Source organism: Typopeltis vanoorti, chromosome 3 (assembly GCF_054136105.1).
Source record: "Typopeltis vanoorti isolate ZY-2024b chromosome 3, IOZ_Tvanoo_1.0, whole genome shotgun sequence".
Lineage (NCBI taxonomy): Eukaryota > Metazoa > Arthropoda > Arachnida > Uropygi > Thelyphonidae > Typopeltis > Typopeltis vanoorti.
In genome coordinates, this window is record NC_143551.1 from 73,426,791 (window position 1) to 73,441,594 (window position 14,804).

General features: G+C 36.9%; 1 protein-coding gene across 2 annotated transcripts in view; it reads right to left on the reverse strand.

Moving 5' to 3' along the window:
- LOC150108267 (uncharacterized) overlaps positions 1-14,804 on the reverse strand; it is a 709,268-nt gene that overhangs the window by 349,734 nt on the left and 344,730 nt on the right. For both annotated transcript variants that reach the window (XR_016548127.1, XM_090390670.1), the window contains exon 27: positions 5,421-5,496. Coding sequence is in view for 1 of the 2 variants with exons in the window: in XM_090390670.1 (XP_090246796.1) it covers positions 5,421-5,496 (76 nt within the window). In the remaining variant the exon portion in view is untranslated. The remainder of the gene's footprint in view (positions 1-5,420; positions 5,497-14,804) is intronic.

The window sequence follows — 14,804 nt, forward strand, 5'->3', positions numbered from 1 at the left end:
TAGAAATGCTGAAATATGGAGGTATTAAATTTTACAGTGGCTGCACTGCATAATTCAGAAGGCCTGGTCAGAGGGTAGAATTCCAGATGATTGGAGTAGAGCTCTTATAATATGTAAAAAGAGATGAAAAATGAAACTGAATCTGTAAATTATAGAGGATTCCATACTATGTTCCTGGTAAGATTTATGCAAGTATTCTTGAAAAATGGTTAAGAAAAATTGTGGAAGATAAACTTGGAGAAGAACAAGCTGGATTTAGGCCAAATAGAGGTTTTGAGAATCAGATTTTCACTTTATGACAAACAGTTGAGAAATCATGGGAATATAACAAGGATCTGTATTTAAGTTTTGCAGGTCTGGAAAAGGCATATGACAAGGTGCGAAGAGAAAAGTTATTCAAAACAGTAGAGTTATATGGTGTAAGTGGGTCATTACATTAAGCAATACACAAATCTATATTGGAGTTGTAAGTCAAAAGTTGGAATTGAAGGAGGTACAGAAAAATGTTTAATATTAAATCAGGTGCAAGACAAGGGTGCATTTTATCTCCACTGTTATTGATAATCTCCATGATTCACATTATGAAGGAAAGCAGTGTTAAACATGATTTCAAGATTTGATATGTCAATCTCAGCTGTTTACTTTATGCAAATAATGTTAGTCTCCTAATAAATGCAGTATAGAACTGTAGGATTCCCTGGCTAAACTGAATAACTTCTGTAACAAATCAGCAAATTATTGACTGATTAGCATCTCAGGAGTAGTAGTAGTCAAGGTACTGGAGGAGTTAATTAAGGGTAAAATTATTTATTATTTACATGGGCACTCCATTGAGTCAAAGACTCATCACAGGAAACTCATTCCAGCATACAGTACTGTAAAGGGAACAGTATGGTTTCCTGAAGGGTAGGTCATGCCTCAGCAATTTCCCAATTTTTTTATAATAAAGTATCAGCTGAGTTGGATAAAAGAATGGCTAGATGATAATGCTAGTGGACTTTGCAAGGGCAGTTAAATTAAATTAAATTATTTTAAATTAAATTAAATTAAATTTCCACAGGGATCAGTACTGAGACCTGTATTGTTCAACCTTTATATTAATGATATTGTCAATGGATTGCAAAGGGACATTTAGTTGTTTGCAGATGATGTGAAGCTGGGAAGAGTTATCAGTATTAGTGCAGATGTGATAGCCCTGCAAGAGGATTTGAATAAACTAGACAGATGGGCAAATGAATGGGGGTGTCTGTTTAATGCAGCAAAATGTAAGGTCTTGAGGTTTGGGACACATCGATGGGATGCTGCATACTCTATGGGAGGAGTTAAACTGGAGGAGGTAGCGGGAGACAAGAGATCTGGGGGTGATGATTGATAGAAAACTGAAATTCAGGGAGCATATTGCAAAGGTGGTGAGGGTAACTCAGAGGATTGCTGCAATACTGAGAAGGACGCTGACCTGCAGAGATAAAAGAGTTATCATTCCATTGTATAATCCCCTGATCAGACCATACTTGGACTATTGTTCTCAGATTTGGTCCCCAGGATTTTAAAGGGGGGATAAATTGACTGTGGAAAGAGACGGATAACAACATTGGTTTCAGGACTGTACAATATGAGTTATGAGGATCGACTGAGAATGTGGACTGCAGAGTTTGTAGATAGAAGAAGGAGGGGTGATATGATCAAGAGTTTTAAACTGTTGAGAGGCAGTTATAGGGTAGACATTGGAGAGTTCTTTCACTTGGTGGAACAGCATGAAGGAGCGATGACAAGGGGCCATCCCTGGAAGTTACAAAAATAGGTTGTGTGCAAGAGGGTGAGGAATGGTTTCTTTGCCTGGAAGGGGTTGAACCTTGGAATGCATTGCCTGAGAGAGGGGGTTGAACCTTGGAATGCATTGCCTGAGAGAGTGGTTGGAGTGGGGATGGTTAATGGGTTCAAGGAGTGGTATGATAAATTTGTGTTTTCTAAAAACGACCTCCCACGATGAGTCTTTTTGACTCCATGGAGGCCTGGATAATAATAATAATAATAATAAAAAGATGAAGACCACGAAAATAGGTATGACATAGCAAATTTATCTGCTGACTAGAGAACCCATAGAAGAAAGCATTTCAGCCATTTAGGTATAATGTTTAGTGAAGATAGCACATTAAATATGAAAATAAACAGCAGAAATGAGCAATGATGGTAGATATTGAGCTTAATAAATTTACATAGAATTAGCCAAAATACTAAACTAGCTGTATACGAGACAAGTATTGAAATCAGTTTTAACTTATGGATCTGATCTGAGAACCTATCCCCTTCTCTTGTATAGCTTTGACACACCTATGGATGTGCCAAAGCTGTGGATGATGATGGGTGGTTCCTTATCTTCTAAGTATACAACCAATGCAGGGGGGGGGGTCCCATAAGGCTGTATTTGTTCACCAACCCTATTCCTTCTATAAATAAATGACTTCTTCCAGCAGACTACCAACCAAATACATAGTTTTGCTGACAACAGCACATTGCATAGCTCCTTTACATTTAGAAAGCTTGGCAGTGCACAAATCACCATAATCTCCATAGCCTTAACCACTAGTACATTAAATACGGATTCCAAAACATTCAACAGTGGTGTTTGGATAATCTCATCAATTTCAATGACAGCAGAACACAGCTCTGCATTACTTCCCCCCCCCCACACACACACACAAAAAGAGAAAGAACTCTTCTCTTTCAGCCTTATTTTTGACAACACCTAAATTCTTATGCATGACGAGATCTATCTTCTTGGGATAACATTAATCTCAAATCTGTCTCTTGGCACAAATATATTACAAATATTGCCTCCTCTGCCTCCAAAAAAATCAAGATTTTTTTTTTTTCACTCAAGGTGTTACGTTAACTCCAAACAACTTCTAACTTTATACAAATCGTAAATCCGTCCAACCATTAAATATTGCTCTCATATCTGGGGTGGTTTCCCTAAATATCTTCAGGATGGTTAGACTGATTAATGATCCCTTGCTCACTAATATGCCTCACTCACTTTCACAAAGTTCATCTCAGTTTTCACTGCTTGCATTTTTCAAAAATACTTCTACAACTACTGTTCATTAGAATTAGCATCAATAATTCCCCCACTCTCTGTCAAATCCACTCAAATGCATGTAGCAACTAATTCAACACTCCCGAGTGCATCACCAAACTCACAGAACAAATTTATCATCCTTTTAATTCACCTCTTCCATTGCTACCCTCTGGAACAGTGTGCTGTCTTAAAACTTTCCCAAAGTATACAATCCACAGCAATTCAAAGTAAATGTTAACATGTTCCTTCATGCCATCCATGGTACTATAGGTTGAATAACCTCTCGCGGATGGGTTTTCCAATCCCCAAAAAGACACATGAGTTCTTCTGGAATCAACTCTTCCAATACTCTTTACTCATGTCTGTTTGGCAATTGGCTTCTTAGTGGTAGAAGCTTCATATCTATCCTGATTTGCTTCAGGTTTTGTAATAAAATTTCATGCAATATCTTTCAAATTTATTGGCAAAGTCGAGTAGTATCACTGTGTAGCCATTTCCTTTATTCAACTCAATTGTCACTTTTTATAATAAAGTGACTAAATTTCTAAGGCAAGACCTACCCTTCACAAAACTGTGCTATTCCTTTTTGAGCATTATCCTATCCCCTCATTTTTCTGAATTCAGAATATGACAAATTTTTTCAATACCTTAACCACCACTGCTGAAATTGATCTATAATTTGCTATGTCTATTTCTACTACTTTGGGATCTTACAAGAGCTGAGACTTAAATTATATAATTTGGTTCTTAATTTAAGTCCACTGCTTGCAAGGAAGGAAAGAGAAAGCTTTATTCATTAAGTGCTGGCAGCAAGGCAGTGGAATGTGCTGTGACAGAAAGGTGCAGGTTTACAAATAATGAATAAATTTATGGTGAATTTATGAGAGAAAAATATGAAAGACTTCTCATTATGTATCTTTGACTTCATCCAGATCTAGTAATGAAGATAATAATAACAAACAAATTATACTTGCAAAGGCATATCTTTATTTACAAAATATCATTCATTAAACTATAGCCAAACTCTTGCTGTTATAACCTCAGGGACCACAGGAATGACTTACTATGATGAATTTCTTTAAGAACAACATCATGAATATGGGACTTGAATTGCCACTTTTCAGGAGTTTTATAGTAATAAGCAGGTCAGTTATACATGGTTGGTATGATGGTGTTAAATATAGAATATAGTGATCAAGTTTGTTATAATGGTCCTTTCCTTATTGGTTACATGGTGATCAAAATTCATTACACAAATTAAGGAAACAACTACCATGTTAAAGTAAAAATTTCCGTTTAATAAAAGCCAAAATAATCACTTGATGTTTTGACCTTCACATCAAGGTCATCTGGAGTATACACACATATATGTGTATACTCCAGATGATGCAGTATACACATCAAAGAAACAAGCTACACTACAATCTACATGGTATGCTAATATTACACTAATCTGGCCAACCATTAAAACTACTGGCCTTATCTCTGGTGGGAAAAAACAACAAAAACCTTATTACATCAATGCTAGAGTCATGTTATTATTATTATTATTATCCATTTGGTTAAAAATAAATAAATTAAGCTAGAGGGCAACACGCTCTCACATAATTACTCATATAAATTAGAACAAAACAGTATACATGGCAGCAAATAAGTGTTGAAAATATTGCTTAGTCATAAAGTCAGGTTTGTCATAAAGTCAATTTAGTGTAGGTAATAAAGGCATGATCTGAGAGGTCTGCTTCACTAAATCTCTCAGATCACCCCTTAATAATAAAAGGACTGTAGTATTGATGTAGGAAGGTGTTTTTTTTTTTTGTTGTTGTTTTTTCCACCAGAGGTAAGGCCAGTAATTTTAATGGTTGACCAAATTAATGTAACTTTAGCATACCATGTAGATTATAGTGTAGCTTGTTTTTTTTTGTATATATTGTGTATACTCCAGATGATGACCTTAATGTGAAGGTCAAAACGTCAAGTGATTATTTTGGTTTATATTAAACCAAAATTTAAAGTTTTACTTTAACATGGCAGTTGTTTCTATAATTTTTATAATGAATTTGTTATAATGGTGTTTGCTATAGTGAGAGTCAACTGTATATATGAATATACTTAGGGGCGTGCCGGCCATATGTGCAATGTGTGTGATGCACACAGGCACCAGGATAGTAAAGGCACCAAAGAAGAGGAAATACTTTAAAAAAACGTTTTTTTAAAGTGATTTTTTTATTGGAGGGGGGGGGATAAGGGAGCCAACTAAAGTTTTGCATACAGGTGCCAGACACTACTGGCACGCCCCTGAATATACCTATACATCTTATTCTTATTTTGAAATATTTACCTTGACCAAAGCATTCTAATGGTCCAATCTGATGATATCCTGACTGTCCAGTTCTGAAGGTATTATCAAACCTAACCTACAGTTGTGTTATTAAAATTTCAAATATATTTGAAATGAATAATAATAAGCAGTCAACAATACATAAATAAGGTTCACTGGAATAAACTACATCATTAGAATAAACTTCACTAAAAAATTCATTAAATAAACAAATACTGTGAGAGAAAATTAAAGTTTGGTTGTGCGTCTTAAAACTAGTGTGTTATCAGAACAAAAACATGAAAACTGAGAGAAGAGGAATAATAATAATAATTATAATTATTATTATTGTTTTGTGCAGCTCCATGGAATGAAAGACTCATTATAGCCTGTACTAACTATTATTTGCACAATCATTATCATACTTTTCCTTGAATTTATTCACATATAAATAAAGGATAAATCACTTTGCAAAGAACATCATGGCTTTCAAAAAGGACAACTGTGCATCGAACTAGCTTTTACATTAAAAATGTTAATGGAAAAACATTACGAATGCAACATAGAAATGCATATAGCATTTGTAGACTACAAGAAAGCCTGTGACAAAGGAACAAACTGTGGACCATACCCAAGAATCTAAACATTCCAAATCAGATGTTTGCTGCAATAACTAACATGTATCAGAACAACCAAATAGCTGTAAGAATGAATGAAAAGTTACAAAATGGATATTAACAAACAGACAGGTCCATTAATGATGCCAATATATTCAAAATAACATTTGAATTCCAATTTTTTTTCATTTATGTTTAAGACATACATTGATTTTTGGAGTAGATCTTAACTTCTTGCTGTGATTATTTGGTCATATGCAAACAAAAGGATATTAAATATGACCAAATAATCATAGCAAGAAGTGAAGATCAACTCTAAAAATTAATATATGTCTTAAACATAAATGGAAAAAAATTGGAATTTAAATGTTATTTATTATTATTACGTGACACCTCCAAGGAGTCCAAAGACTCATCGAGGGAGGGCACCTACTCCACAACTCTTTGCCTCCACCACCCAATCCACCAACTACAGTGAACTGCATCATCTACACTAGGGTTTCCCAAACTGTATTCTGCAGTACACTAGTGTTCCACACTAGTGTTCTGCAGAAATCAGTGCCCTCAATTTTTAAAAATAATAGGCCTGCAGATTTAAATTTTAATATGAATAAGAGACAAGGGATTTTGTTTAATTTTGGTATTAAGAAATCTCTTATTGAAGGTGTTTGTGATGCAACAGATGGTGAATCATCCACCACCAGCCTACAAAGCAATCTCCAGGATGTACAAAAGGAGGGGAAAACTACCAGCACACAGGAGAAAAAGTCTGCATTCACTCCCAAGTACTAATAATAATATCATAAATTTTTGGTGATCAGAATGATATGTCAATGAAAATCAGCACAAATTAATTTGATGATGTTTATGTTTAATTGATGTTTAATTAATTATTAATTAATAATTAATGATCAATTATTAATTAATAATGCAGTGATATGTATAAGAAGAGCTCCTGATTGGGATAGGTTTTCTAGGAATAATTAAATATATATGCATAATTGTTTGAGTAAGAGAGGCTGTAAACGTTGTGTGCTACCGGTTTTATTAGTGTGGGGGATTTTGTTTGCCAAAAATTAATTACGAAATCGTTATTATTAGACTTAGTAACCTGCAAAAAATGGCGACAGTATTGTCATTCCATGACTTTAATTTAGATTTCAGTCGTTTGGTTAAGTGTGAGGTCTGTTATATGTATTCTTTCGATTACATAAATGATTTGTGGATATTTGATGAGGATGGAAGGAGGGTGTGTGCAAAGTGTGACCTGAATGAGGAATTGATGAATGCAAATATGAAATTGATAACAGAAAGTGCTAGTAGTGATATTGTCATGGAGAAAATGAGTGCACGTTTGAAAGAGAAGGATGGTGAAAAAGAGAGGCGAAAAAATTTTTAAAAAATCAGTAAAAAAGAAAAAGAGTGATTTGAAAACCGTAACAGATGTTGAAATGGACAAAAGTGAGGTGAGAGTGGCAGAAGGAAACGAAATTGAGAGAACGAATGAAACTAGAAATGGTGTGACGCAGAAATCGAAAGTGAAAAAAAATCGAAGAATGGATGATAGCGAAAGTTCGACGCATTTTGGACTGAAAGTACAGAAACAAAGAAAGATGAATGAGTGTGAAAATGGGAAGAATGATAGCGAAAGTTGGAAGCATGTTGGAACGAAAGTACGGAAACAAAGAAGGATGAATGAGAGTGAAAGTGAGAAGAGGGGGGTCGAGAGTTAGAAAGTTAGAAAGACTAAATGATACAGAGAATGTGTTGCGAGATTCAGAAGATGAATTGGATTGGATGAGGCAAGAAATGAAATGGGTGCAGAATGAAATTCAGAAAATTTGGGGAAAAACTATTAAAATAAATAATGAAGGCATGGAAGAGTTAACGAAAGATGAGCGAGTGGCATTGTATGGCGACTCCATTATTAAAGGTGTGTTGGAGGATAGAATGCACAAGGCATGTTTTCCAGGTGCTAAAATGAGTAGAGTGATTGAGGCAGGAGCGAGCAAAAGAGTTAATAGGTACGAATGATTTGAGAGAGGACAAAGAGTGTGTCAGAATGGATATCAGGAGGCTGCTTAGAAGGATAAAAGAGAATAGTGTGACAGGAAGGGTAGTTAGTGTGTTGCCTAGGTATGACTGTAGAGAGCAAGGATTATGAATGATATGCTGGCTGAAATGTATGAGGAGATGGGAGTACGGTTTGTTAATGTGTGGAATGAGTTTGAGGGACAAAGTGAGCTGCATGGGAGCGATGGACTGCATTTGAGTGGTTATGGTGTGAGTCGCTTGGAGAGACTGCTGCTGGAAGGTAGAGAAGTGAATAGAGAGAATGAATCAGATTGAGTGGGAAGTGATGTGGAAGAGCGGGAGAGTAAGGCAGGAGAGATTGAAGAGGTGGTTATGAATGGGGAAGTGAGTGGTATGAGTATAGAAAATGAGAGAATGGGTGTGCAAGGTGGACAGGGGATACACAGAATGAGAAAGGTGGATGCTCCAAGAGGAGGTGAGAGCATGTGTAGGCAGGAAAGGAATGGGATGACCAGGGATCAAGAGGAAACAGTTAGAATTGAAGAGTATTTTAAAATGAATAAGCAGAAAGGGAAATGGCTCTGGTCTAGCATGGAGATATCACATCGAATGTGTGGTATCAGTGGAACTAGCTGTAGATCCAGAAATGAGCTGTTGTGTTTATATACAAATGCTAGAAGTGTAAGAAACAAGGCACATGAAATGGTTGCACTAATTGCGTCTGTTCACCCAAAGATTGTCGGAATAAGAGACATGGTTGGAAGTGGATGACATCCTGACAGAAATAGAGATGGAAGGGTATAGGATGTGTTTTGTGAGGACAGAAGGGGTAAAAAGTGATGGGAGTGCTATTGATGATAGAAAAAGAGTTATGTTCATATAAAGTAGAGATGCAAAAGGTAAATAGTGCCAGTGGTTTTGAGGCAGTATGGTATGAGATAGAGGTGAACGGAATCAAATACTTGGTGGGATGTTGTTATAGACCAGGTAATGTGGATAGTGGTGATAATGAAATGTACAATCAAATTAGCCAAGTAAATAAGAAAAGGGTGATCGTTATGGGTGATTTTAATTATGGCAATATAGACTGGAATGATGAGTAGCAACTGGAAGTAAAGAAAACGAGTTTCTTAAGTTTTTGAGGGATAACTACCTCAGACAGTATGTAACACAGGACACACGAGGATTGAGGGTCTTGGATTTGGTCATCTCATCAGAGGATGAGATTATAAATGAGATGTCAAATCATCCACCAATTGGTGAGAGTGACCATGAGGTGATTACCTGGGTGGTAGCCAGCAGTGCGAGGACCTCTGTGAGAAAAGGGTATATGTGGAACTACAAGCTGGAGGGGGGTGATTATGAAGAGCTCAGGAGACAGCCTGATGGTGTAGCATGGAATGAGGAGTTAGCTGGAAAAGAGATCAATGCAACTTGGGGGATTTTCAAAAACTATCTAGTAGATGCAATGTCTAAATGTATTCCAAGGGTGAGAAGGTTAAATAAGGTGGGTGTGAGATAGATGAATAAAGAGATTAAGCATGCGATACAGAGAAAAAGGGCATTGTGAAGGCAGCATAAGAGAAGTGGAAATAACCAATTTCATGAGGTCTAAAAAGACCAAGCAATGAGGGTGACTTGGTTGGTGAGGGTAGCTAAAGAGAGGTATGAACAGTAGTTGGCTAATGAAGCCAAAAAAGAATCCTAAGGAGTTCTTTCGATATGCAACCAGAAAAAGAAAGAATAATTATGGAAGGATGACATTGATTGGAGAAAATGGTATAAAGACAGCTGATGCAGAATGTGTGGTGGAGATACTTAATGAGCAGTTCATAAAGATCTTTCAATTTTGTGAATGTGACTTCATGGAGGGATTGAGAGCAGTTGATGATGGGGAGGAAAGACTGACTGTAGGTGAGCAAGAGGTGTTTGGGGAGTTGAGTAAACTAGATGTTAATAAGGCTGTGGGACTTGATAATATATCACCACATATTCTGAAAGAATGTGCCAGGGAGTTTACACCTGCCTTGACATATTTTTTTAATATGAGTCTTGCACTCTGTCAAGTTCCTAAGGAGTGGAAGAAGGGAAAGATTGTGCCACTTCATAAAGGAGGTGATCGAACTCACGTATCAAACTATAGGCCTATCTGTGTGTCAGGTGTTGTTTAAGTTTTTGGAGAAGCTTGTGAGAACTAGGATCCAGAGTTGGGTTGATAACAATGATATTATCTTTGATGGACAGCATGGATTTGCTAAAGGGAGGTCATGTTTTAGTAATCTACTTACTTATTACAATAAAGTGACTGCTTCCTTAGACAGAGGAAAAGGATACACAGTAATATACTTGGATTTTGCAAAGGCTTTTGATAGAGTACCTCATGATAGGTTGACAGTCAAACTAGAGAGATGGGGTTGGATATCAGATTAGTGCATTGGATTGGAGACTGGTTATCTGATAGGTATCAACAAGTTGTGTATGGGGGAGCGATATCCAGGAAAAGGAAAGTCACTAGTGTAGTGCCTCAGGGGTCTGTTTTAGGTCCATTACAGTTTAACTTGTATATTAATGATATAGGTGAAGATTTGGATGGAGATATTCAGTTGTTTGCAGATGATGCAAAGTTGGTACGAACCATGAAGTGTAGTGAAGATGTTGTGGCATTACAGGAAGACTTGAATAGATTGAGTGATTGGGCACGGAAATTGGGATGTGAGTTCAATGTTGCAAAATGTAAGGTTTTAAAATTTGGAAAACAAAGATGGGATGCAGAATTTATGCTTGGTGAGAATATATTGTTGGAGGTAGAGGAAGTAGGAGATCTGGGGGTGATAGTGGATAAGGATCTAAAATTTAGGGGACACATTGCCAAAATTGTGAAGACAACACAAACCTGCCGCCAAATAAAAACGTGTTCTCCTGGAGTGCCAAAGGTGGTCCTATACCAGGCACAGCTCGATAGATACTATACATCCATGCACACAATACCTTTCGTAAGGAGAGTGCCATTCATCTCATCCATCGGACCACAATTCCATTCTTCTGGGCATTTGCATTCCTGGACACACCGGACACAAAGGAGGAGCATATTGGATATTTAATAACAGCTTACTACAAGACACAGAATATTTCAGAATCTCCAAAAACTATATTGCAACTCTCATCAGGGACATGTCTACTTCCCAATCAATTTCCGAGTGGTGATCACACTTTAAGGTCAAAGTCAGGATATTTACCCAAAAGTATAGTCACCAGAGGAATTTGAATAAACATTCAGCCCTAAAAAATCTGCAACAACAACAACAACAACAACAGCAAATACATCATCTGTAATCTGAGGAATACCAGTCCCTAGAAGCCACCACGCTCACACCTAGAGCACTAGATGCACCCATAAAGTATTTCTTCTCACTGGAAAAATCCAACAAGAGTGCACCACTATATCTGCTATAGCAACAGATAGTGGAAACATCATAGGAAATCATGATGAAATCATGTTATATACCTTGCAGTACTACAAACATTTATACAAAGCTAACTCAACATCCATGGATGCCACTGATATAATTCTCTTGATGTGAAAAGACTTGCAATACAGCATAAGACAGAACTCCTCATCATGCTACATGATTTGACAACTGCCTGCAGCTCCTTACCTAAAGATAAACTCCTGGCATAGATGGGTTCACCACTGAATAATATTACCAGTCCTTCTTGGAACCGCTTGGACCTATCCTCTAGAGCAGTGCTTGCCAAACTTCTGGATGTCAGGGCCCCCCCTTTGGAAAAATTAAAATACTTCATGGCACCCCTCAAAAAAAAATCATAATATAGACATATTTTATTATAATATTTATTGTATTTATATTCAATACAAAACATACACAGCAAATATTGCAAAAATCAAATGCAAATATTACATTTTTAGCATCTTACATACACATTTGACATAACACATTATCTCATATTTTTATATAGATAGATAGATATATTGTTATTGTATATTTGCAGTACAAGTACATGAAATGTAAAATGATTAGTAATAAAGAAAGAATTAAAAACATAAAAGAAGTTTAATAACAATTTAATGTGATGGATGTGTTTCAATACTGCTACACAAAAAGTCAATATCAGGTGAAATATTTGAAACTTCAATTCTTAGATTTCAACTTTGAAATGAAACTTATATGAATAAGCATATATTTACTAATATTCATTAAGTGTCGAAATACACAGGAAGCAAAATTTGTGTGATCCTGCACCAATGTGTGATTTTTTCCATTAAAATATAAAAAATAACAAAAAAGAAATAATAAATAATAAAAATTAAATACGTTTCTTTTAAGATAAAAAACTCTACTTAGTCTTAAAACATCTGAAATTTGTTTTCATTATTTCACCCCCCCCCTCATCAAAACCTCTGGTTCCCAAGGGCTCCACGGCCCACAGTTTCGCAGCGCTGCTCTAGAGAGTATATGTTGAAGTCAATACCAATGGCTTCGCACTCAATATGACAATATCTGTTATTAAGCTTATTCCAAAGAAAGGAGATGTGGCAAAATTAGGAAACTGGGGACCCATTTCCATCATAAATACCGACTGTAAAATAATATCAAAAGCTATTGCCAACAAACTTAAACCCGCTCTGAACAAAATAATTGATAGGCATCAGAGCTATTCCATTCCTGGATGATCTATCCACGAAAACTTACACCTCATAAGGGATCTCATAAGCATAACTAACAGCAACAGTGAAACAATGAGTCTTGTAACACTAGACCAAGAAAAAGCTTTTGAACGAATTTAACACCTAATCAACTGCTTGAAAGCCTTTAGCTTTGGCTTAGGCATCATTCAATCTATTAAGATGTTATATGCTAAAACATACTTTTGCATGAAAATAAACAACAGACTCACCATATCTGTACCATACAGCAGAGGTATTAAACAAGGTTGTCCACTTTCCGGTCCACTTTACACAATTGCCACTAAGCCCTTTTTGGTAGAATAAGCTTAGGGCTTAGGGCATCCTGTCTTAAACTTTCTTACCAAGCCATAACCCTGACAGCATATGCTGATGATATTACAGTTATAGCCTGCAAAGAAGATGATTTCTATAACATACAAACAGCATACCAACAATATCAAGCAGCCTCAGGAGGCAAACTAAATGCACATAAAACCACAGGACTGTGACAAATGGAAAAACCAAACCGATTCCCCCAATGTCTGGTCACTGGTCCACGGAGAGAAACAAACACCTGGGAATTTACCAAGGAAACACACCCACTTACGTGGATAAGAACTGAGAAAACTTATTAAATATTTCAAGCAAGTACTAGGAAAGTGGGCAGCAATATGAGCATCTGCCTCCACAAGAGGAAGAACAATAATTGTTAACCAAATAGCCAACAGTGTCCTTTGACATACACTAAAGATTCTCATGCCACCAATGCAATTTATCAAAAAAATACAGTCAACCATCTATCAATTCATATGGAACAAAACAAACTGGCTTTCCTACTCCAAGCTAAGTACTTCTCTCAAAGAAGGAGGACAAAGCTTATCCTCCACTGACAACAGGATAACAATGCTCTGCATTCGCTTTCTCCTTAATACCCTACAAGAGGAAATGGCACACAAATGTACGGTACACCATCGAGTATATTTTCACTTCTGCCACTAGAGGTCTCTCTTTCTCCACAACCTTAAGAATGACAACAGCTCGCATTCCTGTGAATCTAACAAACTTCTACAAAGATGCCCTTTGAAGATGGAAGAAGCTAAACCTCCAGCACACAGTGAAGACAGCATCCACCCTATATAAAGAGATTTTCTTTACTCCATGGAGCTGGCAAGGTGTGAGCATCTTGGGGGTGACATTGTTTCTCAGAGCCTCACCTGGCGCTTTCCAAAATCGCTCACAAACCTGGAATACGGGAATCAGGCTGAGCAGATACACACTGTAAAATTCGCTTTTCAAGCTGTTATGTCCAATAGCATAATGGAAGAGGGGCTCAACCCTCCTAACTCAGAAGATTTGGTGCCTATCTTTCTGATAAAGACCAACCATGGATGGGAGAAACTTATACCCTGCAACATAAACAAAATCTACACCACTTTAACATAACAGCCGGACCAAAGGGCTTCATTGGAAAATCCTGCATCATCCCACCAAACACTATTTCAATGAGACCTATCATATTGCACAAGAGCCACCAAAGCCGATGCAGATATGCAGTGGAGAATGTGGCACAATGCACTACACACTCCAACTATATTACGAAAATTTAACCTGGATGTTTCAGATAACTACCTGTTCTTCTACTGATCAGGAACAGTCTGGTATATCTACTTAGAATGTGCAGTCAACACCCAATTAATCTGTTTGTCTCTGTATTGCATTAACCTGCAGTAGTCTTCATACAGAAGAGGAGTATTTCAATCTCTTCCATGCAGAGTCAAATAATCATTCGATCTGCAACTACTTTTTCATCACTGCAAAAATGGTAATATATGGGCTTCTATCTTCAACATAGAAGATCAGACAGCACAACAGCTTCACAGAGAGAGGTGGCTGACCATTTCCTTGCAGCCTTCAAATAAAACGTGAGAAGTCGGATCCTACACGAGCATCACCACCACAAGCAGAACAACACCTTAGATCTTTTCCACCAAGACTGGAACCCACAGAATCAACTCCTGACTGAGCAGAATGACTGCAGCATAGTCCACTTTTCAACACAGAAGTGGA